The sequence below is a fragment of the Podarcis raffonei genome, chromosome 9, assembly GCF_027172205.1.
Source record: "Podarcis raffonei isolate rPodRaf1 chromosome 9, rPodRaf1.pri, whole genome shotgun sequence".
Taxonomy (NCBI): Eukaryota; Metazoa; Chordata; class Lepidosauria; order Squamata; family Lacertidae; genus Podarcis; species Podarcis raffonei.
Window position 1 is genome coordinate 70,746,376 of NC_070610.1, and position 22,095 is coordinate 70,768,470.

Genomic DNA, 22,095 nt, shown 5'->3' on the forward strand with positions numbered 1-22,095 from the left:
AAGATCAGGCTAAGTTGAAGTTGAAAGCCAGGTGGAATAGCTCTGTCTTACAGGCCCTGCGGAAGGAAGTGAAATCCTGTAGGGCCCTGGTCTCATGGGACAGAGCATTCCACCAGGTCGGAGCCATCACTGAGAAGGCCCTGGCCCTGGTAGAGGATAATCTGACTTCCTTAGGGCCCTGAATAATGGGAATGCGTTTCTGGAACCAAAATGCTTTTCCTGCGCAGCCTGAGCAGGAGCAGTCACCATTAAGAAAAAGAGGTCAGAACAGGCCGATAGATATGTGGACTGTCCCTGGATCAAGCAACTTTACATCTTTAAGTTCTCAAAGCTCTTAACCTAGCTCAAGGTTGTCACCTGAACCAGCTGAGAGTCAATCACAGTCAGTCCATTATTTGAAAAATAAGACTCTAGAGCCATCCTGGCCCCAAAGGCAGACTAGACATTCCATTTTGGTGACTGTAACTTTGGTTTAGGAGCCATTTAGCATCTTGAGCTTCTAACACTGCTGGAATACAATGGCAGATGAAGCCTACTGCTCTCAAGTACTGCTTGTGGGTTTCCCAGATGCACAAAGAGGAACTGGGACCTTTTGACCACACAGGCCTTTGGTCTGATTCAGAATAGCTCTTCTTGCATTCTCAAGTGCAGCTGTGATGCAGCTGCCTCAACTGTAGCCATGTCGGGGGGGGTAACCTAGACATGTGACCCTTTTGTCACATGAGCACCATGACACGGGATCCGATCCCACAGAATCGGCAAATATGCCGCAGAGATAATGTGCAAAAACTGTATCTTTGTAGCAGTGTACAGTCATACCTCATGTTACGTTCTTTCAGGTTATGTCCCGCGGCAACCCGGAAGTACCGGAAAAGGTTACTTCTGGGTTTCGCCGCTCGCGCATGCACAGAAACACAAAATGATGTCATGCGCAGAAGCGGTGAGTCGCAAAAAGAAGAAGAAGAGTTTGGATTTGATATCCCGCCTTTCACTCCCTTTAAGGAGTCTCAAAGCGGCTAACATTCTCCTTTCCCTTCCTCCCCCACAACAAACACTCTGTGAGGTGAGTGGGGCTGAGAGACTTCAAAGAAGTGTGACTGGCCCAAGGTCACCCAGCAGCTGCATGTGGAGGAGCGGAGACGCGAACCCGGTTCCCCAGATTACGAGACTACCGCTCTTAACCACTATACCACACTGGCTCTCAACCCTTGCCACTGTGGGTTGCGCTCTTTTCATGTTGCGAACGGGCCTCCGGAACGGGTCCCATTCGCAAACAGAGGTTCCACTATATAGATAAGCACTTATACTGAGTCAGACCCTGAATCCAGCTAGCTCAGGGGTCGACAAATTTTTTGTGGCTTGGGCTGGTTCACGGTCCCGCAGATGCCACGGTAGGTCGGAGTGTGTGTGCGCACATGCACACATGCGCAAACACTATTTCCGGCACAGAGGAGGCGTGCACAGCTTCCTGCAGCCAATGGGAAGCCGGCCAGCGCCGTGGAAGGCGGTCCCCGCACCGGTTTAGTGCAGCGCACGGGAGCCAACCGAGCAGGCGGCAGGGGTCCATGGGTCAGTTAAATGACCCCCATGGGCCACTTGTGGGTTGCCGACCCCTGAGCTACCTCAATACTGTCTACTTGCTGGCTGGCTGCTTCTGTGTCCAGAGTTTCGAACAGATGTCTCTCCCAGCCCTTCCAGGGAGTGCTTTTGGGACCTTCTGCATGCAAAGGAGGTGCTCTGCCACTGGAGGAGTCTTCAAAAGGGCATCTACTTTATCTGCATGTGATTTCTGAGGCCCTCACATGCAGTTTAGACCTACTTTGGCACTGCCTCCAAGTTAGCAGTGCTGTTCCGTTGTGAAGGTGTGGTTTATGTGGGCGAGCAATGTCAAAACCCAACCTGGTCAAACATGTTCCTCTTACTGCAAGACTGGGTTCTCTGCTGCTTATCTTTTTTGCCCATCACCCTTATTTGTGTTTCATGTGTCCCTGCTTTGTGCAAAATCAAGCCGTGCATCTAATGCATCCTTTTATGTGCCAGGTTCATTCGTCAGCTGAGGAAGAGCCTATTTGTAACCTCTTCCACCTCCGTAGACTTCTGCTGCTATCTGCACGGTCTTGTTTGCCGTTTCCTGCTCTGTCCGATGAGAAAAAGAGGCCTTTGTTTTTTCTGAAGCAGCCTCTCTGAGCCTTCTGGAATGCAAACAGAAAAAGGCATCTTGGTCCATCGGAAAAACAAAATCTGCAACAGGACAGTAGCTTTATTAGGAACAACTAACATTTCACAAAATATCAAGCCAACTTTCAGGTTCTTCAAAACCTGCCATCAGGCTGATTGTTTAGCAGATTTCCCTTAACTTTAAGCCTGATGAAAAGTCACATGATGGAGACCTGAAGAGGTTTGAAGACTTAAGTAGATTAGCCTGTATTGGGTGATAGCAGGATTGTACCAAGGCCGTTGAGAGAAAGAAACAATTGTGGCAGACTCTCTAGTATTTTTTTAAAAGAATTAAAAATCCAATCCTCTACTCATGCCCATCTCTTAGCAAAATACACAGGTTCCTTGTGAGGCAGAAAACAGAAGTAAAGAAGAAACTAGGCTGTCTTTTATATTTGCAAAACTGGAGATGACTTGTAGTTGGTGCAATAGGTGAAAAGCTTTCAGATAGTATCTTGCTCCATTTCTGTTCAGGGAGTTGTTCTTAGGGTGATGGAACAGCAGGCTTTATGGCAAAGGGCTTTCTTGAATGTGGGAGAGGTTACAGGAAAGGTGAAGGGAGGGAGAGAGACTGAGGTTTAAGTTATCATTTTTCTTGGGAATATTCCTTAGAATTCCAAGCAGGAAGTTTGACTGATTAGCTTAAATGTGACTGTTTGCTGAGGACCATCTCATGCCTGCCACCTGGCTATCTCACTTGTTAACGTCCAAGATAAAAAGGTGGTTCTTCAGTATATGACGAAAGCTAGACAGCGAATGCCAGATTCCCTGCTTTGCAAGGAGGGAATTCCACAACTTAGGGGCCACCACCCTCTTCTGGAGTGGGAGGCTTTTTAAAAAGCTGTTTCGAACTGCAGGTCACGTTTCTTAATAGTGCTTGTAGAACAAGGTACTGCAGAATACTTTATTATACAATGAAACTCATTAAAGCCACTAAATGCAGCCGAGCCCAGATTCTGTGGCATAGATTTTGGCAATCGGCACATCTCAAGACGTGCGCTTGAAACCTAAATTTGAAAATTGCAATGAGCTACTAAGCCTAATAGAGTTTCATCTTCGTTGCAGTGGCTCCTGCATTGAGACGCACCCTTCAACATAGAGAATAATGGAAGCTGCCTTCTGTGGTGTCATACTATTGGTCTGTCTTGATCAGCATTGTGTACACCAGGGATGGGAAAATCTCTCACCCATGGACCTTTCACAGCTTAGTCAGTATAGAGCATGAGACTCATAATCTCAGGATTGTGGGTTCAAGCCTCACATTGGGCCAACGGTTGCTGCATTGTGGGAGGTTGAACTAGAGGGCCCTTATGGTCTGTCCCAACACTACAGTTCTCTGATTCTATGAAATCTGCCCTACCAGGCCGTTTCCCCCAAACTTCACCCACCTGCCCTGGGGTTATATGCGATGTCAGGTACGGGGGCAGGTTGAGATGTGTCTGGATTGGCTGGACACACATCTGATCCCTACAGGAAGCAGGATTGAACTCTCTACCCATCACCTGATGAGCAGGGCGTTCAGATCTGCTTGGTCACTATCTCAGCCCACCCCCCCAGGCCAACTTGGGCAGAGAGGTGGTCCCTCTCGCCTGTCATAGTTGGCCAATGGGTTGCTGGTGAGAGAGAAAGAGAGAGAGGGAAAGATATGGTCTGCCAGGTGGAAAATGTCCCCAGCCCTCATCTATATGGATTGGTAGTGCTTTTGGGAGACATTCCATGTCCTACTTGGAGATTCTGGGGATTGAACCAGGGGACACGGGTGGCGCTGTGGTCTAAACCACAGAGCCTAGGGCTTGCTGATCAGAAGGTCGGTGGTTCAGATCCCCACGACAGGGTGAGCTCCCGTTGCTTGGTCCCAGCTCCTGCCCACTTAGCAGTTCAAAAGCACGTCAAAGTGCAAGTAGATAAATAGGTACCACTCCGGCGGGAAGGTAAATGGCGTTTCCGTGCGCTGCTCTGGTTCGCCAGAAGTGGCTTAGTCATGTTGGCCACATGACCCAGAAGCTGTACACCGGCTCCCTCGGCCAATAAAGATGAGCACCGCAACCCCAGAGTCATCCGCGACCGGACCTAATGGTCAGGGGTCCCTTTACCTTTACCTTTGCCTTCTGCATGCAGAGCAGATGTTCTATTTTTTTTTTAACCCACAGCACCACCCACGTCCCTAAAACCCAATTACATGGGACTTATTCTCACTAAACTTAGCAATTACTTCTGAGTAATTGCTAAGTGTGTAAAGGTGCCCCACAAGACAGGTCCCTGCCCTGAGGATGGTACAGTCTAAAATGCAGTAGGGAAGAGACAAAGGGAAGAGATTCAATTCAAGAATTTCGCCCTCAATTCTGTACCTTCTTACCTTGGAGTAAAACCCACCGAACTCACAGTGGACATGCATAGGTTTCAACTGTTGATCTTAAATCTTACCAATGTGATTTTTTCAATCTTGGTCCACTTGTTGTGTCAGTCTAATCTACCTCACAGGAAAAAAATGTGAGAGCGTCCTGTATTGCTACCCTGAATTCCTTGTGGAAAGAACAACTTACAAATGTGATAAGTTACATTTTGAGGGTCGTTACAGGGATAGTGGCTGGGTTCTAATATTTGTTCACCACAAGGCTGATTAAGTGGCCTTGGAATAGTCATTATCTCTGCGCCTCGTCTGCTTCAAAAGCTTGGTGTTGCTGCCGCCGCTCTTATAAAAAACTACCCAGAGTTCCTTGAAACAACTTGGGGATTTAACACAAGAAGAGAGCCACCAAGCATGCGTAAAATCAATATTTTGATTACTGCTGGCTAACTCTTTGCACAGTTCTTTAAGAATTGAATTTATATTGATCTTCTTCCAGAAAGAGGCAGTCGATAGTCTTCAAATGGACACATGAGAACACGTGATAGAAAGCAGGGAAGGGAATAGAAAGGATTGAAAGGATTTTAGCCTCAACTCCCACCCAACAACTCTTCACAGTTAAGGCAGCAGCCCTAGTTCAGTTGACCTGTGAGTTACTCTAGCACATTTGCAAAGCTAAGCAGGGTCCTGTATGGTTTCAACTTGGAAGGGGGACCATGTGTTGAGATAGATGACCCTTGAGGTCCCTTCCAACTCCTACAATTCTGATGCGTTTAGGAATGTACTATACAGTGGTACCTCGGGTTACATATGCTTCAGGTTACATACGCTTAAGGTTACAGACTCTGCTAACCCAGAAATATTACCTCGGCTTAAGAACTTTGCTTCAGGATGAGAACAGAAATCGTGCTCCGGCGGTGCGGCGGCAGCGGGAGGCCCCATTAGCTAAAGTGGTGCTTCAGGTTAAGAACTGTTTCAGGTTAAGAACGGACCTCCAGAACGAATTAAGTACTTAACCCGAGGTACCACTGTAATGCCACAACCAATGACTTTTGTTATCACAGTTACTCCTGTGCGTGATCAATGTGGTTATTGTTCATATATTTCAAACTTTAATCAATTTTTTACAGACTGGAGTTTATGCGCCTCGTGGTCATTTGACCCCACCGTTTGTGATGGGTTTTCTCTATACGTGTGTGTGTACCTGTAACATTTCATGCGTCTGATGCAGTGAACTTGACCACTTTGTGCTATAATAAATTGATTAGTCTTTACAGCACCCCAAGACTCTTCCTTGTTCCATTGCAGCAGATTAAAACAGCTACCTTTCTGGAATATTGAATTTCATCGACGCAGAACATAGAATCAAATGGTGCAGGGTTTGTTCTTGGACTCTACCATTCCGGCTGCATGTCGGGAGATTGCATTTTGGAGAGCTCTTGGGAGCAGAGGAGGAAAAATCCCTGCATGTAGAAAATCAGAATGTCAGGGGGGAAAGATTCTAAATTTCTGCTGGATCTTTTTGAAGTGTTTTCTGACCACCACCAGGCAAAGCACAGTCCACAGAAAGCTACAGTATATCACGTGGTTCTGCTGCACATGTAGATCAATTCCCTTATTCGGTGCACATCCTGGAAGTATATCAATAATGTTCTCCCTTTCTTCTTCTTCCTTGTAGCAAACCGTGTTAAAAAATGGTACAGAATTTTTTGAAATGTGGCAGGAGCCTCCGCCGCCAGTTTATATGCAGTTCTATTTTTTTAACTTGACCAATCCTTTGGAAGTGGTTCAAGGTGAACCTCCCATTGTGAGACAAGTTGGACCATACACTTACAGGTATTTTTTGCTTCATTCATTACTCCAAGACAGTTTATAAAGAGATTGTGCTTTGGGTCCCAAAACAAGATTCAAGGGATGGTGGTGAAAGCAGGAATCACAAGGGTGTCAAAATGGCACAACAACTTGTGAAGAAAGGAGCTGGTAGGTGAAGGATTAACTGTAGAGTTGGGATCTGTATAAGTTTCTAGCCCTCATGGATATAGAAAAAATATTGTATAAGTAATACAGTGGTACCTTAGTTGTTGAACTTAATCCGTTCGACTCCCGGAACTGTTTGAAAACCAAGGCGCAGCTTCCGATTGGCAATCGGAAGTCACATCGGACGTTCAGTTTCCAAAAAACCTTCGCAAACCGGAACACTTACTTCTGGGTTTGCAGTGTTCGGGAGCCGATTTGTTCGGGAGCCAAGCCGTTCGACAACCAAGGTGCCACCTGGTGCATTCTCAGAGAGCTTAAGGCAGTGTCATCAACCTTTTTGCACTAGTGGGCACATTAAAAAAAAAATCAGAAAGCGCTGTGGGTGCCAGTCAGAAAATGGCTGCCATGGGAGTGTGGCATACGCAACATGGGGCATGGATTAGGGGTTCTGAGCTGGCACTGCTCTGACCAGGGTTGAGAAGCTGTGCTGGCTGCAACACCAACTTCTGCCGTGAAGGCATTTAACTTCTGGCGAGATCTTGTACCCTCTGGCCTTTGGCACTGTTTTACTAGAGTCGATGTACTGCACTAGGATGAACTGAGATATTTTAAAAATGCTACTTTCCCCTCTCTCTTTCTCTCCTCTCTTTCTCTGCAGGGAACACAGGCTCCATGTAAATGTTCACTTTTTAGACAATGGCACAAAAGTGTCTTCTCTGAATCCAAAGACTTACTTCTTCGAGCCGGAGATGTCCGTGGGGGACCCGGAAGCTCATCTGATCAGGACTATAAACATGCCTGCGCTGGTGAGGTTTCTTTCGGGCAGCTTGCAAGGATTTTATTGTCACCTTTGTGCTGCTTTAAGCAGAGACGCCCGTGATTGAACCTTATGCCTGTAAAGCACGGGTGGGGGAACTTTTTGTCATGCCAGGTGTTGCTGAAGCGCATCTCCCATCATCCCTCGCCATTGTTTGCGCTTGCGGTGCCCAATGGGAGTTGCAGTGCAAACTGGCAAAGTTTAGCCACAGCTGCTGCATAGAAGGTGCCTGTCACTCCTTGCTGTTGGTTCCTGTAGTTTTAAACCCTCTGTGCACCCTACACTTTGATGATGAGGGATGAGTAGCCTCTTTCCTTTAAAAATTGCAATCTGGCGTATTATCAGCATCAAGAAGCATCACAAAACAGAACAAATGCAATGAAAAGCAAATGGCGTTCATACTCCCTAACCCCAAAGTGTGTGAAATCACAGTCCTGTGTGTCCTTTAACAGCAAAATTACTCAGACAAATGGCTTTAAACTTGTCCAGCCTAGCTCACACAAATCTCGTGGCTATTATCTGTAAAACTCAAAAATAAGTTTCCAAGAACAGATCCTTTTTCTGGAGTGATTAGCCATGCAGGCTTCAACTACGGGACCGCCTCTCCTGGTATGCCCCACGGAGGACCTTAAGGTCCACAAATGACAACATTTTAAAGGTCCCGAGTCGCAAGGTGGTTAGATTGGTCTCAACTAGGGCCAGGGCCTTTTCAGTACTGGCCTTACTTGGTGGAACACACTGTCACAAGAGACTAGGGCCCTGCAGGACATCTTTCTGTAGGACCTGCAAGACAGAGCTGTTCCGCCTGGCCTTTGATTTGGACTCAGTCTGACCCTTATGTTTCCCTCCCCTTATGGTTTTGATCTATGGGCTACTTTTAAAATGAGGCTGCATTTTAAATTGCATTTTAACCTGTATTTTAAATTGTTTTTCCCCCCCTATTATGTTTTTTACTGTAATTTTACTGGTATTAGCCACCCTGAGCCTGGCTCTGGCCGGGGAGGGCAGGGTATAAATAATTTTATTATTATTATTATCTGTGAGTTCCTTTTCTTCGTTGCAGCAGGGACTCTACACTTGGTAGCCCATGGAGTAATTGAAGGAAGCTTGCCTGATCTTCCTTTCATTTTTCTTTTTACAGAGTGCTTATTTAGAATAAGATCTTACTGAACTTGAAGGCAATTCAAGGTGTTACGGGCTGGGGCTCCACCTTGTGGTGGATTGAAGAACCCCTGGCATTTAGGCATTCCATAGGCCAAAGTACACATTACATGGCAGGTGATGGGAATCTCACACATAATTTTCTTATCCAAAAAGAGCTGTGGAGCCATGCCTGGCATAGGGCTGATGGTGATGGCATTTGGGGTTCAAATGCATTAGCAGAAGTTGAGCTTAACCAGAACCCTTGCTTGGAGGGAGCACATTTAACCATTGGATGTAGTCACACTGAGACGTTTGAGTTTAGTAAGATAATAAAAAGAGCTAAGTTGGTTAAAGGAAATACATGCTTGACAGAAAATATCCTCGTTCTGTGTAGCCAAGGTGGAGATACAAAGAGGCATGCTTGCTCTTTCATCCTTCAGGAGAGCATAGCTGTCAACCGTCCCTTATTTGGCGGGAAAGTCCCTTATCCCAGCACTGTGTCCCGCTGCTGTCCCTTATTGATGATGTCCCTTAAATTTCCCGGGTTTCAAAGGAAGCAGCTCCTCTCCCTCCCTCCCTGCTGGCCAGGGAGGAGGGAGGCTCCAACTGTGTTGCTTGGCTGCGTTGCTCACCCAATAAGAAGTCTAAGAACGACTGGGGGGTGGAACTTGCATGCCTTGTGCCAATCAAATTGGCCGGGTTGCCTGGGGACTCGCCTTTGCTCAGTGCTTCCCAGCAGAGAGGTGACGGTGGTTTTCCTTACTGCATCCCCTTTGCCGGGTTGCTGCGCTGTGGGAACCACCACTTGAGGCTTCATTTGGCTGCTGGGTGGGCTTTCTGCCTTTGGCTTGGAGGGGCTCAGAAGTTGAACATACCTGTGCTTGGAAAATCCCTTATTTTGGCTGCTGATCCTTATTTTCGAGGCTGCTGGCCCCTTATTTTCAAATCTGTAAGTTGACAGCTATGCAGGAGAGACATGCAAATAGGCCTCCTTTCCCAAGGTAAGGACAAAGTAGGAAATGAGGTCGGTCACCCTAAGGGTGTCAGTCTGGCATCATAGGAAGGTCAGTGCAGGTTAAGTCAGAAATACAGTCTAGGAAGTATGGAGGACCCCCTCTCTATCTACTCTCTCTACCCATGCAAACCTGCCAGTTTTCAGTACAAGCTGAGCTGCACTCAGTACTTCCAAAAGATGGATTAACTCTGCCTCCCCTTTCCTTTTGGACTACCATCAGCTACAAAAGGGAAAACATGCATGCACTCAATGTGCAGTTTTACCCTAATGATGTCTCAGTAGCACATTTCACAAGTTTAACACGTCTTCAAACAAAAACATCTTGGAGGTCCCGGGCCACAGAGAGGTTAGGCTGGCCTCAACCAGAGCCAGGGCTTTTTTGGCTGTGGCTCCGATCTGGTAGAATGCTCTGTCACAAGAGACTAGGGCCATGCGGGACTTGACATCTTTCTGCAGGGCCTGCAAGATGGAGCTGTTCCACCAGGCTTTTGGCCAAGGCACAGCCTGACCCCCTCCTTTGGCAATCCTCACAGAACTCTAGCCCAATGGTTGCCATCAATTTGATTTGAACTGATTTTAGAATGAATTGATTTTAGAATGCTGTATTATTTTATTGTTGTTAGCCACTCTGAGCCCAGTTTCGGCTGGGAAGGGCGGGATATAAATAAATAATAATAATAATAATAATAATAATAATAATAATAATAATAATTATTATTATTATTATTATTATTATTATTATTATTATTTTCTTTGCAATGGCCCCGTGAGCTAGGTTGGTGCCGCTGTGTGCTCCTGAGAGAAAAATGACTTGCCTACGGCCGCCTGCTTGAGTTTTATGGCCACCATGAAATTTAAACTGGGGGCTCATGTTACTCGTTTTAAAACGAGTTTTTCAATATAAAATACATGCAAAGCAGCTTGCAGAGGGAAGTTCTTAAAAAACACAGAATACTTTTTTTAAAAAAATAGCAGATCCAATTATTAAAACCAGTTCCCAATTTTCAGTTCAGTTTCATCTATTTCGGTTTGCCCAACACTCTGTTCCTCTTCTCAGGTGGTCTGCTACTGCAGTACATTGACTCCAGTAAAATGGTGCCAAAAGTCAGAGGATCCAAGATTTTGCCAGAAGGTGGCGCCGCTGCCAGCACTGCTTATCCACAGATGGTGGTACGGGGGTGGGCATGGAGCCTGTGGGGGCACTCAATCTTGGGCTGCCTGAAGCAGCTGCCTCACCCCACCTCATGGGTGAACCGGCCTTACACCACCTCTAGATTCCATTTCCTACCAGTTCCTGGGAGTCAGAACTACGGAGAGTGCTCTTGGGCTTGAGTCCTCCTTGTGGGTTTCCTGCAAGCCCCTGGCTGGCCCCTGTGAGCTGCACATGTTCACAAGCTTTCCTCCTCCTCCTCCATCAGGTTGCAATGAACATGGCTACAGCAACGCCCATGCGTTTCCCTGCAGAGATCTTGCTCATATTATTTGACGAAAACTTGTTCACGACACGCACTGTCCATGAACTGCTGTGGGGCTACACAGACAAGCTGCTCAGCGCCCTACACAAATTCCGCCCCAGTATTGACCCAGACTTCGGCTTTTTTAAAAAGGTAAGGTTCTGACCGCACAATCCTACCTGTTCACAGACTGTATCGCCAGAGTGGTGCATGCTCTAGTTATCTCCCGCTTGGACTACTGCAATGCGCTCTACGTGGGGCTCCCTTTGAAGGTGACCCGGAAACTACAACTAATCCAGAATGCGGCAGCTAGACTGATGACTGGAAGCGGCGGCCGGGACCACATAACACCGGTCTTGAAAGACCTACATTGGCTCCCAATACGTTTCTGAGCACAGTTCAAATTGTTGGTGTTGACCTTGAAAGCCCTAAATGGCCTCGGCCCAGTATACCTGAAGGAGCGTCTCCACCCCCATCGTTCTGCTTGGATGCTGAGGTCCAGCTCCGAGGGCCTTCTGGCGGTTCCCTCATTGCGAGAAACCAAGTTACAGGGAACCAGGCAGAGGGCCTTCTCGGTAGTGGCACCCGCCCTGTGGAACACCCTCCCACCAGATGTCAAAGAGAAAAACAACTACCAGACTTTTAGAAGATATTTGAAGGCAGCCCTGTTTAGGGAAGCTTTTAATGTTTAATAAGTTATTGCATTTTGGTGTTCTGTTGGAAGCCGTCCAGATGGGCGGGGTATAAATACTCAGATTTGCATATTAGTCTTGGCTGAAAAGGTTCCCAAGTCCTGCAAGAGGGTGAAGGATCAATTGGTTCTTTTCTGTCCCCTCATCCCACAAAAGCGGTCATGAAAGCGAAAGCTCTCTCTATCTCGTGTTTTCTTTCTAGATGAACGGGTCCGATGATGGCGAGTACATTGTCCTAAGCGGGGAGAAGAACTACCTTGACTTCACGAAGATCGTCAAATGGAGAGGGAAAGAGTAATGTTTCTTTCTTTTCCTTTTAATTTGAGCGCTGGACTCCGTGGTTAATAATTCGCGTTTCAAATTTTGAAAGGCAAGGACGTGCAGAGCAAGAGCTCTTGGGCGATGATGGTGATGATTTGATAGAGCAGCATCAGTGTGCTAAGCCAGGGAGCACATTTTGAGAGAGTGCTTTGGGTGCCCATCAGAAAATGGTTGCCATGGCATGACACACTAAAGGGAGCACAGTCTTGGGGAAGCTTTCCCCAGAATTGTAATTCCATACCAGAAGACTTTTAAGCTTGTTGCATTTCTGCCTCAGAAATGAAACAGAAGCAGGGGAAAGCACATTAAAGGAGAGGGGAAACCCAGCAAATAAGGACCCCAAGATTTTCTGTTTCCAGGTGTCCAAACAAATCAGTCACAGCTCTGACTTCACCCATTGGCTTAAAACACTGGCTTAGTTCACGGAAATCACTTAGAAGGGTACCTGCATGTTTGGGTCCATAACTTTATTTCTAGGAGGGATAGAGTCTTACTTTTTTATTTAAATAAAAGCCCAAGGGCAGCTAAAGAAACCTTTATGAGCATTGTGGCGCCCATGTGCTCTGCCTCGGCAATCCCCACTCTAAACAAAAGGCTGGTCTTCGCCCCCCAAGAACTGGCAGCTCTAAATTTAGACAGGGGAAATGGAAATGGAGTTAACATGGGATAAATCTGCACACCTGGAGTGACAGGTGCTGAAGCTTCGTTTTAGTTGGGCATAAGGATTAAAGCATCTGTCCCCAAGCCCAATGCTCTCCAGATGCTCTAGGACTCCGACTTCCATCATCCCTCACCATGGGCCATGCTGTCTGGGGATGGTGGGAGATGGAGTCTGGAGAGCACAAGGGCACCAGGTTGGAGATTGCTGGACTTTTCAAAGGCTTGGTGGAAGGGGTCGTGTTGTTGTTGTTTTTTAAATAAAAAGAGGTAGTTCTTATTTGTTTCTTTTTTTAAAAAAAACAGGAACGGGGTGGCTTTTGTTGGTTCTCTACAAAATGATTCCACACAGGGGAGAATGGGCCGTCTCATTGAAAAGACCAGGAGGTCTTATTAACATAGCTGTCAACATTTTCCTTTTTTTAAGGGAAATTCCCTTATTCCGAATAGGATTCCTCGCAAGAAAAGGGAAAAGTTGACAGCTATGCTTATTAAGGCGGTAAGATCGAGGGAGCCAAGTTGAGAGGCAGGGATCAGTAGATAAATATATTGGGCTATAAGTAAAAATAAAGGAAGGGGGAGTGGAGATCTTTAAATTGAGGACAAAGAAATTATTCTGCATATGGAAGGGGATAAGAAGAAACAGAGATGAGGTTCTATCTGGGGCATGGGGAAGTGACTTGGGAATAATAGCCCTAGACTGTTTTATTTGAGGCTGCTGCAAAACACTGATTTTTCTACGTGCTCAAAAGCTGTTCCTCCTCTGTATGTCTTCCCTCTGTAGCTCACTAGACTGGTGGACGTCGCCAACTTGTAACATGATAAATGGAACCGACGGTGATACTTTTCACCCATTGATAGACACTGGTGAAACCATCTACGTTTTCTCGTCAGACTTCTGTAGGTAAGAATGGTGGAAGGTGTTCATATCGTAGTGCTTTTCCTACTGTCACAACACCACTTAGGAAGGAGCAGATTCAAGCAGGCCACAAGGAAAGTTAACTAGTGCATTTCAGTGGAATATATGGGGCATCCCAAGCCCATAACTTGCTGGTGAACATTGCTAGCGTTGGATTATACTTTGTTTGGAATCCATGTAAATCGCTCCTTGCCCTGCTGTGCCCCCAACATACCACGTGTGTGTGTTTGGTCCACGTCTTTGTGTCTGGAAGACGGAAGAGAGAAAACGGGGTGGAGAAACTGAGCTGGAAGCAGCAAACAGGAGCTGGGAACCAGATGCCACAAACCAGAGGAATCAGAAGCCAGGAATTGAGGAGATTTCACCCCTCCCATATCCAAGAATCTGCTGATGTTCTCTGCTGATTCTCCAGAGAGGAGGGGTGGTTTCTACTTATTCCGCTCCAGCCTCACATCAAAGTGTCAGAGAGAGAGACTGAGTGTTAGAGAGAGATCGTGTGTATAGATAAGGTTGCTGCTAAGAGCAGCTGCAGACACTCAGTGCAGTTCAGCATTTTCATTTAGACTCCATTTAGCTCTGTATATAGTTGTGTATTATAGTTGTAGATAGAATAAAGAAGATATTCTACAGAGCTGCTCTCCGAGTCGTTTATGCTCTGCTATACTCTGCTGTGTGACGACTGTCTTCTTGTGGAAGTGAATCCGGTGTTCACAACTCTAAGCTGTGAGTCCACAGCACTTTGACCTGTTCCTGGGCAGAAGGTGGTCTCTGGAAGTGCTACCCAGCTCACCTAGCCCAGTCGGGGCTGAGTGGATGAGTCCAGTTGGTGACACTGGCTCAAGGGCAATGCTGACAGGAATACAAACTGGGAAGTCAGAGCCAATGCGTGTTGCTGCCCAGGCAACAACTCAGCCCTGCACAGGAAGCTTTCATCGTTCTTTCTAATGAGGGGATGCAATGGCCAGCCTAGGTGGGTGAAGTCTGACTGGAGCCCATTAATCCATTGCCAGCCAAGCGATGCTCTAACCTGTAGCCTTGTTGGCTCACTGAGTAGGGCAGCAGTTTCCAGCTCGATGGGTCCCTGGCTTTTGCCCCAGGGGTTTCCAGTGACACAGGCCCTCCATTCACACCACAGCAGTCCTGAAGAGCACACAGTGCGTCTTTTGTTTCCGATCAAAGCCCGCGGCGGAAGGCTTCAGGCTCTTCTTGTCCTTTCCAGGTCCATGTACCTCACGTTTCAGAAGTACGTGACGGTTGAAGGGATCTCAGCCTACCGGTTTTCGCCTCCTGAGAAGCTCTTTGCAAACGCCTCTGTCAATCCAGACAATGCCGGGTTTTGTGTGCCGGCAGGGAACTGCCTCGGGGCAGGGCTCCTGAACATCAGCGCCTGCAATCAAGGTACGTGAGCCAAAAGGGATGCTAGGGCAGGACAGACGTTGCCAGCCCTGCACACCTCCCTGTGTCATTTTGCAGATTTGTTTAGGTTTTTGTGTGTGTGTGTGTGTGTGTGTGTGTGTAATCTCTGACTCCTGGAAACCCCCAAAATAGCCCGGCAAGGACTGTGCATCCTCGGTGGGTATGGAATGCTGACTGACAGTTGGAGGGAGCAGGAAATGGAAACTGGCAGAGCGGGGGGCATGCAATGCAGTATCCTGGGAAAGGGTATGACTGGCTGGAAGGAATCCTGAACAGGAGCCCCCCAAGGTGCAGCATTTTTTTGCCAGGGGCCGTGCTGAGGAGGAATGGTGGGAGCCTCCCCCTGCTCTGGATCTTGAATCTTCCCAGAAGTAGGAGGACAGTATAGATTTGGAACAGTGGTTTGCAGAGGGGCATAGTTCAGAAGGCAGAAGCTGGGAAATGCTGGGTGGGGAACAGCTAGGAGAAGAAGCACTGGGAGAGAGAGGGTTAACAGACTCAATTTCTCTGGAAAGCGTTCATCCGCTCAGCTCAAGGTCAAGAAGAACAGAAAGCACAGTGGTTGCGAGATGAGGTTGCGAGATGCGGTAGTGACATGGGGGTCTAGGGAGGAAGTGGGGGGGACCCTTAATTGGAAGCACCTTCATTCCTAGGAATGGATTCTTTGTGATCATTAAAATTTCTAACTGGTAAGAGACTCCTTTCTCTTTGTTCTGCTTATCTACTGCCAAAGGGGAGCGGGGGGAGGAAGCCGAGTCCCTGAAGCCTGACACCACTTTCCCCCTGTAGGCAAAAGACTCTTGCATTGCAGGGGGTTGGACTAAAGGACCTTTGGGTCCCTTCCAACTCTGCAATTCTATGAACTGCTGCTTTGGCACCAGTGAGAATTTTGTGTGCTGGGATGTCCCTGGTTCAGTTCTCACCTCTGGCTCGAATTCATTTGGTGGTCTGTCAGGGAAGCTTCTGCAGGAGGGGGATAATGATGTTAGCCTGTTTTATAGTTCTGTCGCAAGGCTCACCGAGCGAAGGTAAAGACCTTTGAATGCTTAAAATGTGCCTTATAAATGCTAGCTCTTATTATTACAGCAGCTTCGGTTGATTAGTTATCTGGCTTTTTAATTCATCGAAAGTTACATCTTCATGATGTTAAAACAGTGATACTATTGATTATAATTATAATAGTGTTAAGTCCATGAGATTTAAAGGGTGAGCAAAATCAGGACACTTACTTAGCCCTACTTTGGATACAAGACTCAATTTATATCCTGCCTTTCCTACAGCAACCTGAAGGTGGTGTATATGGCTTTGCCCCTCTCCATTTTATCTTCCCAACAGCTCTGCGAGGGAGGTCAGGTAATGGCTGGCCCGAGGTCACACAGTGAGCTTCATGGTTGAAGACACCACACCACATGGGCAGAACTGTGGCTGTATGTCTGGAGGGAATTTTTAAAGGGACATGTGCCCTTTTCCGTTCAGTTTCTGACAGCTGTTGTTCTTACAGGTGCACCAATATTTTTATCACCCCCACATTTTTACCTATCCGATGATAAGTATGTCCAGGACATTGATGGCATGCATCCGAATCAGGAGGAGCACGAGACATATGTGGACATAAACCCTGTAGGTACCCCTCTGTGCCTTATAGTTGTTACGGTTTGGCTTTCAGGAAGGACCTGTAATAATAATAATAATAATAATAATAATAATAATAATAATAATAATAATAATAATTTATTATTTATACCCCGCCCGTCTGGCTGGGCTTCCCCAGCCACTCTGGGCGGCTTTCAACAAAATATTAAAATACAGTGGTCTGTTAAACATTAAAAGCTTCCCTAAACAGGGCTGCCTTCAGATGTCTTTTAAAAGTCTGGTAATTGTTGTTCTCTTTGACATCTGGTGGGAGGGTGTTCCATATGCCGGGTGCCACTACCGAGAAGGCCCTCTGCCTGGTTCCCCGTAACTTGGCTTCTTGCAGTGAGGGAACCGCCAGAAGGCCCTCGGCGCTGAACCTCAGTGTCCAGGCAGAACGATGGGGGTGGAGATGCTTCTTCAGATATACTGGACCGAGGCCATTTAGGGCTTTAAAGGTCAGCACCGACACTTTGAATTGTGCTGGGAATGTGAGCTCACGGGGGCCCCTTTCCTTCTCCTTTCAGGGGTGCTAGTTTCCTTTCCCACTTCCTGGTTCGCAGGAGCCACAGTTTGCCGTTGGCATCTGAATTGGGCAAACCATAGTTTGCCAGTGACCAGTGGTTTGGCTCCAAACCAGAGCTCGAAACGCAACTTCTGACTCTGCGGGGAGACAAATGATGGTTCAGAGAAACTGCCGTTTGCCAAATGTGGGTGTTGCCGCTGAATAAGGCTGGGAGAGAATCCTCTATGAGGGCTTGGAGAGCTTCTGCCAGTCACTGTAGACAATGCTGAGATGGATGGGCCAGAAGCTTTATTTGCTGGAAGTCAGTTTCTTCTGATGCTAGGAGCAGCAGGTTGCTCACCTGTAGTACAGGCAACTGCCCATTTACGCGGGGGTTATGTTCCAAGGCACTGCACATTTAAGTGAAATCGCGTCTATTAGGAACACCATTGGAAAAGCCTGCAAACACCACAGTCATTCCCGCCAAACCTTCTTCCTCAAACTCCAATGCTCCACAGGCCTCAAAGGGCTCATGGGATTGCTAGGCACTATTTTTGTGCCTAAAGCAGAGACATCACCTTGCCAACAAAGGTCCATATAGTTAAAGCTATGGCTTTCCCAGTAGTGATGTATGGAAGTGAGAGCTGGACCATAAAGAAGGCTGATCGCCGAAGAATTGATGCTTTTGAATTATGGTGCTGGAGGAGACTCTTGAGAGTCCCATGGACTTCAAGAAGATCAAACCTCTCCATTCTTAAGGAAATCAGCCCTGAGTGCTCACTGGAAGGACAGATCGTGAAGCTGAGGCTCCAATACTTTGGCCACCTCATGAGAAGACAAGACTCCCTGGAAAAGACCCTGATGTTGGGAAAGATGGAGGGCACAAGGAGAAGGGGATGACAGAGGACTAGATGGTTGGATAGTGTTCTCGAAGCTACCAGCATGAGTCTGACCAAATTGCGGGAGGCAGTGGAAGACAGGAGTGCCTGGCGTGCTCTGGTCCATGGGGTCACGAAGAGTCGGACACAACTAAACAACAACATTTTTGTGCCGTTTTCGCAGCTCTTTTAGGGCTGTTTTTGCTCCTTTTTGCGCCGCTTCCGGGTTTGCAGTTACATGTGCCTTGAACGCAAATGGAGAGTTGCCTGTATTCAAGATTAACAAATTCAGCAAGCAATTAACATGCATATGGGAACCTCCATATGCAGCAGGAGCCATTGCTTCTGCTGCAGCCCATGTGGCATGGCGAGAAAGCACCATAACTCAGTGGCACGGCGCATGCTTTGAATGAGAAAGGTCCCAGGTTTAACCTCCCAACATCTCCAGGTTGAGGATGTAAAACCCTGGCGAACCTCTGCCAATCAGTGCAGGTAAATCTAAGCTAGATAGGTCAATGACTCTTGGGTTGAGCGCTATTCTGTGCTTCGTAGGGATGTCTCCTTTGGGCACCATCTTAGGACTGTTTATGATGATGGCAGAGGCTTAGATGCAAATAAATAAAGTGCGCACACTAATGCATGTCAATAACTAATTTCTAAAATCTTAGTGAGTCACAATTCCTTTATCCCTCAGTTGACAGGAGTGCTGGTCAGAGCAGCCCGGCGACTGCAGATCAATACTTACGTTGAAAAGCTACCTGATTTTATGTAAGTACTCTGTTGGGGTTTTTAATTTTTTTTAAAAAATCGGTATAAGAAAACGGTTAAAATGAGTTGTATATAAAGCAGGATAGGAGAAGGGGAACAAAGGACGTTAAATTAAAAGGCGCAGTAGATGCTTGAAAAGAAGAATGAGATTTTTAGGATATTTAATTATTTAAAGTGTATCGCTTTAGCATTTTGATGTTCCTTGGGAACAGGGATTGAGTACTAAACCGCTCTGGGAATTGTAGCTCTGTGAGAGGGGAGCGGAGTCTCCTAACAGCTGGCAGCATCCTTAACAAGCTGCAGTCCCCAGGATTCGTTGGAGGGAAGAAATGACTCTTAAAGGTAAAGGGACCCCTGACCATTAGGTCCAGTCGTGGCTGACTCTGGGGTTGTGGCGCTCATCTCGCTTTATTGGACGAGGGAGCCAGTGTACAGCTTCCGGGTCACGTGGCCAGCATGACTAAGCCGCTTCTGGCGAACCAGAGCAGTGCACGGAAACGCCGTTTATCTTCCCGCCGGAGCGGTACCTATTTATCTACTTGCACTTTGACGTGCTTTCGAACTGCTAGGTTGGCAGGAGCAGGGACCAAGCAACGGGAGCTCACCCCGTCGCGGGGATTTAAACCGCCAACCTTCTGATCGGCAAGTCCTAGGCTTTGTGGTTTAATCCCTTACAAAGTGCCTCTTACAAAGTGGTATAATAGTGTTTCAAAGGTCTGGTGCTGGTTTGGCCAGGGATAAGTGCAAGGGGAGGGGTGACGAGATCTGCCTTTCTGCTGTCTGGGTGCTCCTCTCTTTTCCACCCTCTGACCTTGCTAAGCCACTTCAAGCAGCTTGTGGTATGAGTAGGAGAGAAATTGCATGTGTAGAGAGGTGAGCAGCCTATTTTGGCATCTGGATAGGGAGAGCTGCCCTGCCAGCCGAGCTTCTGACTAGGCACCTGTGCTGTACCATTGTGTTGTCAATTTTTAGCCTCACCTCTTGCACTCAGTACAATGGACGGGGCAGACACTGCGTTGGGGGAGCAGAATTTCCAAAAGCTTTTATCCACTGGGGTTGGGGGTAGCGAAGAGAGCCAGTCTCTGATCTCATAGTACCTGAGAGTGAAGTGGCAATCTATATCGTATGCAACAGTTCTTTAAACTACTTTTTCACCTTCTTTTAGCCAAACAGGCAACATCAAAACCATGTTCCTCCCTGTGTTCTACGTAAACGAGGTAGGCGTTTTTGCAAAACACCTTCTGCTTCTTTACTGCTAACCCAGCGTGTTGTGACAGGTGGAACTTAGCTGGGGGGGGGCATATACTGCAAGGAGAATTGTTGGAGAATAATGTGGATTCTGAAATCTCAGAAGCTAGAGAAGCTACAGAATAATGTTTACTTGAAGAGGGAGAGAGTACTTTAGTGCAGGGATCAGCAAACTTTTTCAGCAGGAGGCCGGTCCAATGTCCCTCAGACCTTGTGGGGGGCCAGACTATATTTTGAAAAAAAATTAAAATGAACGGATTCCTATGCCCCACAAATAACCCAGAGATGCATTTTAAATAAAAGGACACATTCTACTCATGTAAAAACACCAGGCAGGCCCCTCAAAAACCCAGAGATGCATTTTTAATAAAAGGACACATTCTACTCATGTAAAAACACCAGGCAGGCCCCTCAAAAACCCAGAGATGCATTTTTAATAAAAGGACACATTCTACTCATGTAAAAACACGCTGATTCCCGGACCGTCTGCGGGCCAGATTGAGAAGTTGATTGGGCTGGATCCGGCCCCCGGGCCTTAGTTTGCCTACCCAAGCTTTAGTGCATAGATCATTAGTCTTCCTTGCCTTGATTGCCAAAAACGGAATAAATATGCCTTCGTCTACTTGAACGATGTGCATAGGTTGCGGAATTCAGTGCTCTTCGTGCGGAATTTGCATTGCCTATGTGTGGAGCTTTATGAGGGTGGTGGTGGGTTATCAAACTTCCAGAAGACCTTCCTCTGATGTCATTGTTATGTTACTCAGCATACAATTAGAGAGCAGTACAGGAAAGGGAAGAAAACGGCTGCAAAATTCGAACTCACCTGCAACAGCAAAAATATATTGGGTGTGGTCCTGAGAAAAGAAGACACTGAAAGAGTTCAGGGTATTAGCTTACAGATTTACCTTAGGCTGCAGGGGCAAATTTACAAGCAGGAGAAGCTTGATGATTATGTAATTAGCATCCCGCTTAATGCCAGGATAGCTTCTAAGTGGATCACAAAACATAAAAACCAATTGCACAACATGGGTGAAATACAGATGGATTAGAAACGCACCGTAATTAAAATAAAAAAATGAAGCAATCTCAATAAAATGTTTATGCCCACGACAAAAAATGTGCAAGCCTGCACAAATTACAAGGTATTTTACTTGCTATAATTGAATGTGCCTTTCAAGCCGAATTTCCTTCTGGGAGGGATGGGGCAGTGATGCACGTTGAGTTTCAGTGCAGCCCATCCCATTAACACATTAATGCAGTGATTAAAACAGCAGACTCAGATCGAGGGAATGTCTCTATGAGAAGGTTGCCTCCAAGAGCCGGCGGAATGCCCATGCAGATGAGGCCTTTTGTATTTCAGCAGGGAGCTCATTCCACAGCACCAGTTTGAGACACAATCTAAATCAGCCTTCCCCAGTCTGCTTGCCCTCCCAACTTTTTTGACTACATCTCCCATCAGCCCCACTCAGGCAGCATAGCAAGTCGGAAACATCTGGCAGGCAGCGTGTCGACAAAGGCTGATCTGAATTATATTTGACTAGAGTCGTGTGGATAACAGAATGAATCTATGTCTCTCTCCTCCCTGCCCCTTTTTATCCTCCAGAGTGTTGTGCTGGACAAAGCATCCGTGGCAAAACTGAAGACTGTTCTTCTTGAAACTGCGGTGATGACCAGTGTCCCCTATATTATCATGGCACTAGGGATTCTTTTTGGTGCTCTGTTCGTTGCGCTTGTCTGCAAGCCCTTACGGGCGAGGGAGGAGGTAAGGTAGCGCTTGGATCTGACCTTTTCCCTTTGCTTTCTCTGTACCTCTCTTATTTTGTTCATTTTCATAAAAATCAAAACCTTTCCCTTTTTTAAAATTTTCTCTTGATTTTGACTTACTTTCTTCATGCAATCACCAGAAAGATTTTGTGTTTTTGTTTTATTCCTTTCTCTGTTGTGTCTTCCTTTTATTTGTTTCTTCCGAAATGCTGGTTCTAGGGCAGCGAAGGTTTAGTAGACACAGAGTAAGCACCTTTCCGCAAACGTTCAGCAGCTGTCTTGAGTCACATGGTAAGATCAGCAAAGTCCATATCTCTTTCCTAAT

General features: G+C 46.7%; 1 protein-coding gene across 2 annotated transcripts in view; it reads left to right on the forward strand.

Moving 5' to 3' along the window:
- Positions 1-22,095, forward strand: part of SCARB2 (scavenger receptor class B member 2) — a 31,896-nt gene that overhangs the window by 4,636 nt on the left and 5,165 nt on the right. The window contains exons 2-12 of one of the 2 annotated variants that reach the window (XM_053404398.1): positions 6,243-6,400; positions 7,200-7,347; positions 10,935-11,123; positions 11,865-11,956; positions 13,425-13,544; positions 14,779-14,957; positions 16,477-16,595; positions 18,685-18,758; positions 19,924-19,975; positions 21,610-21,768; positions 21,990-22,061. In XM_053404398.1, coding sequence (XP_053260373.1) covers positions 6,243-6,400; positions 7,200-7,347; positions 10,935-11,123; positions 11,865-11,956; positions 13,425-13,544; positions 14,779-14,957; positions 16,477-16,595; positions 18,685-18,758; positions 19,924-19,975; positions 21,610-21,768; positions 21,990-22,019 — 1,320 coding nt within the window. In that variant the 3' untranslated portion in view covers positions 22,020-22,061. The remainder of the gene's footprint in view (positions 1-6,242; positions 6,401-7,199; positions 7,348-10,934; positions 11,124-11,864; positions 11,957-13,424; positions 13,545-14,778; positions 14,958-16,476; positions 16,596-18,684; positions 18,759-19,923; positions 19,976-21,609; positions 21,769-21,989; positions 22,062-22,095) is intronic. The other variant, XM_053404397.1, reaches the window with a different exon arrangement.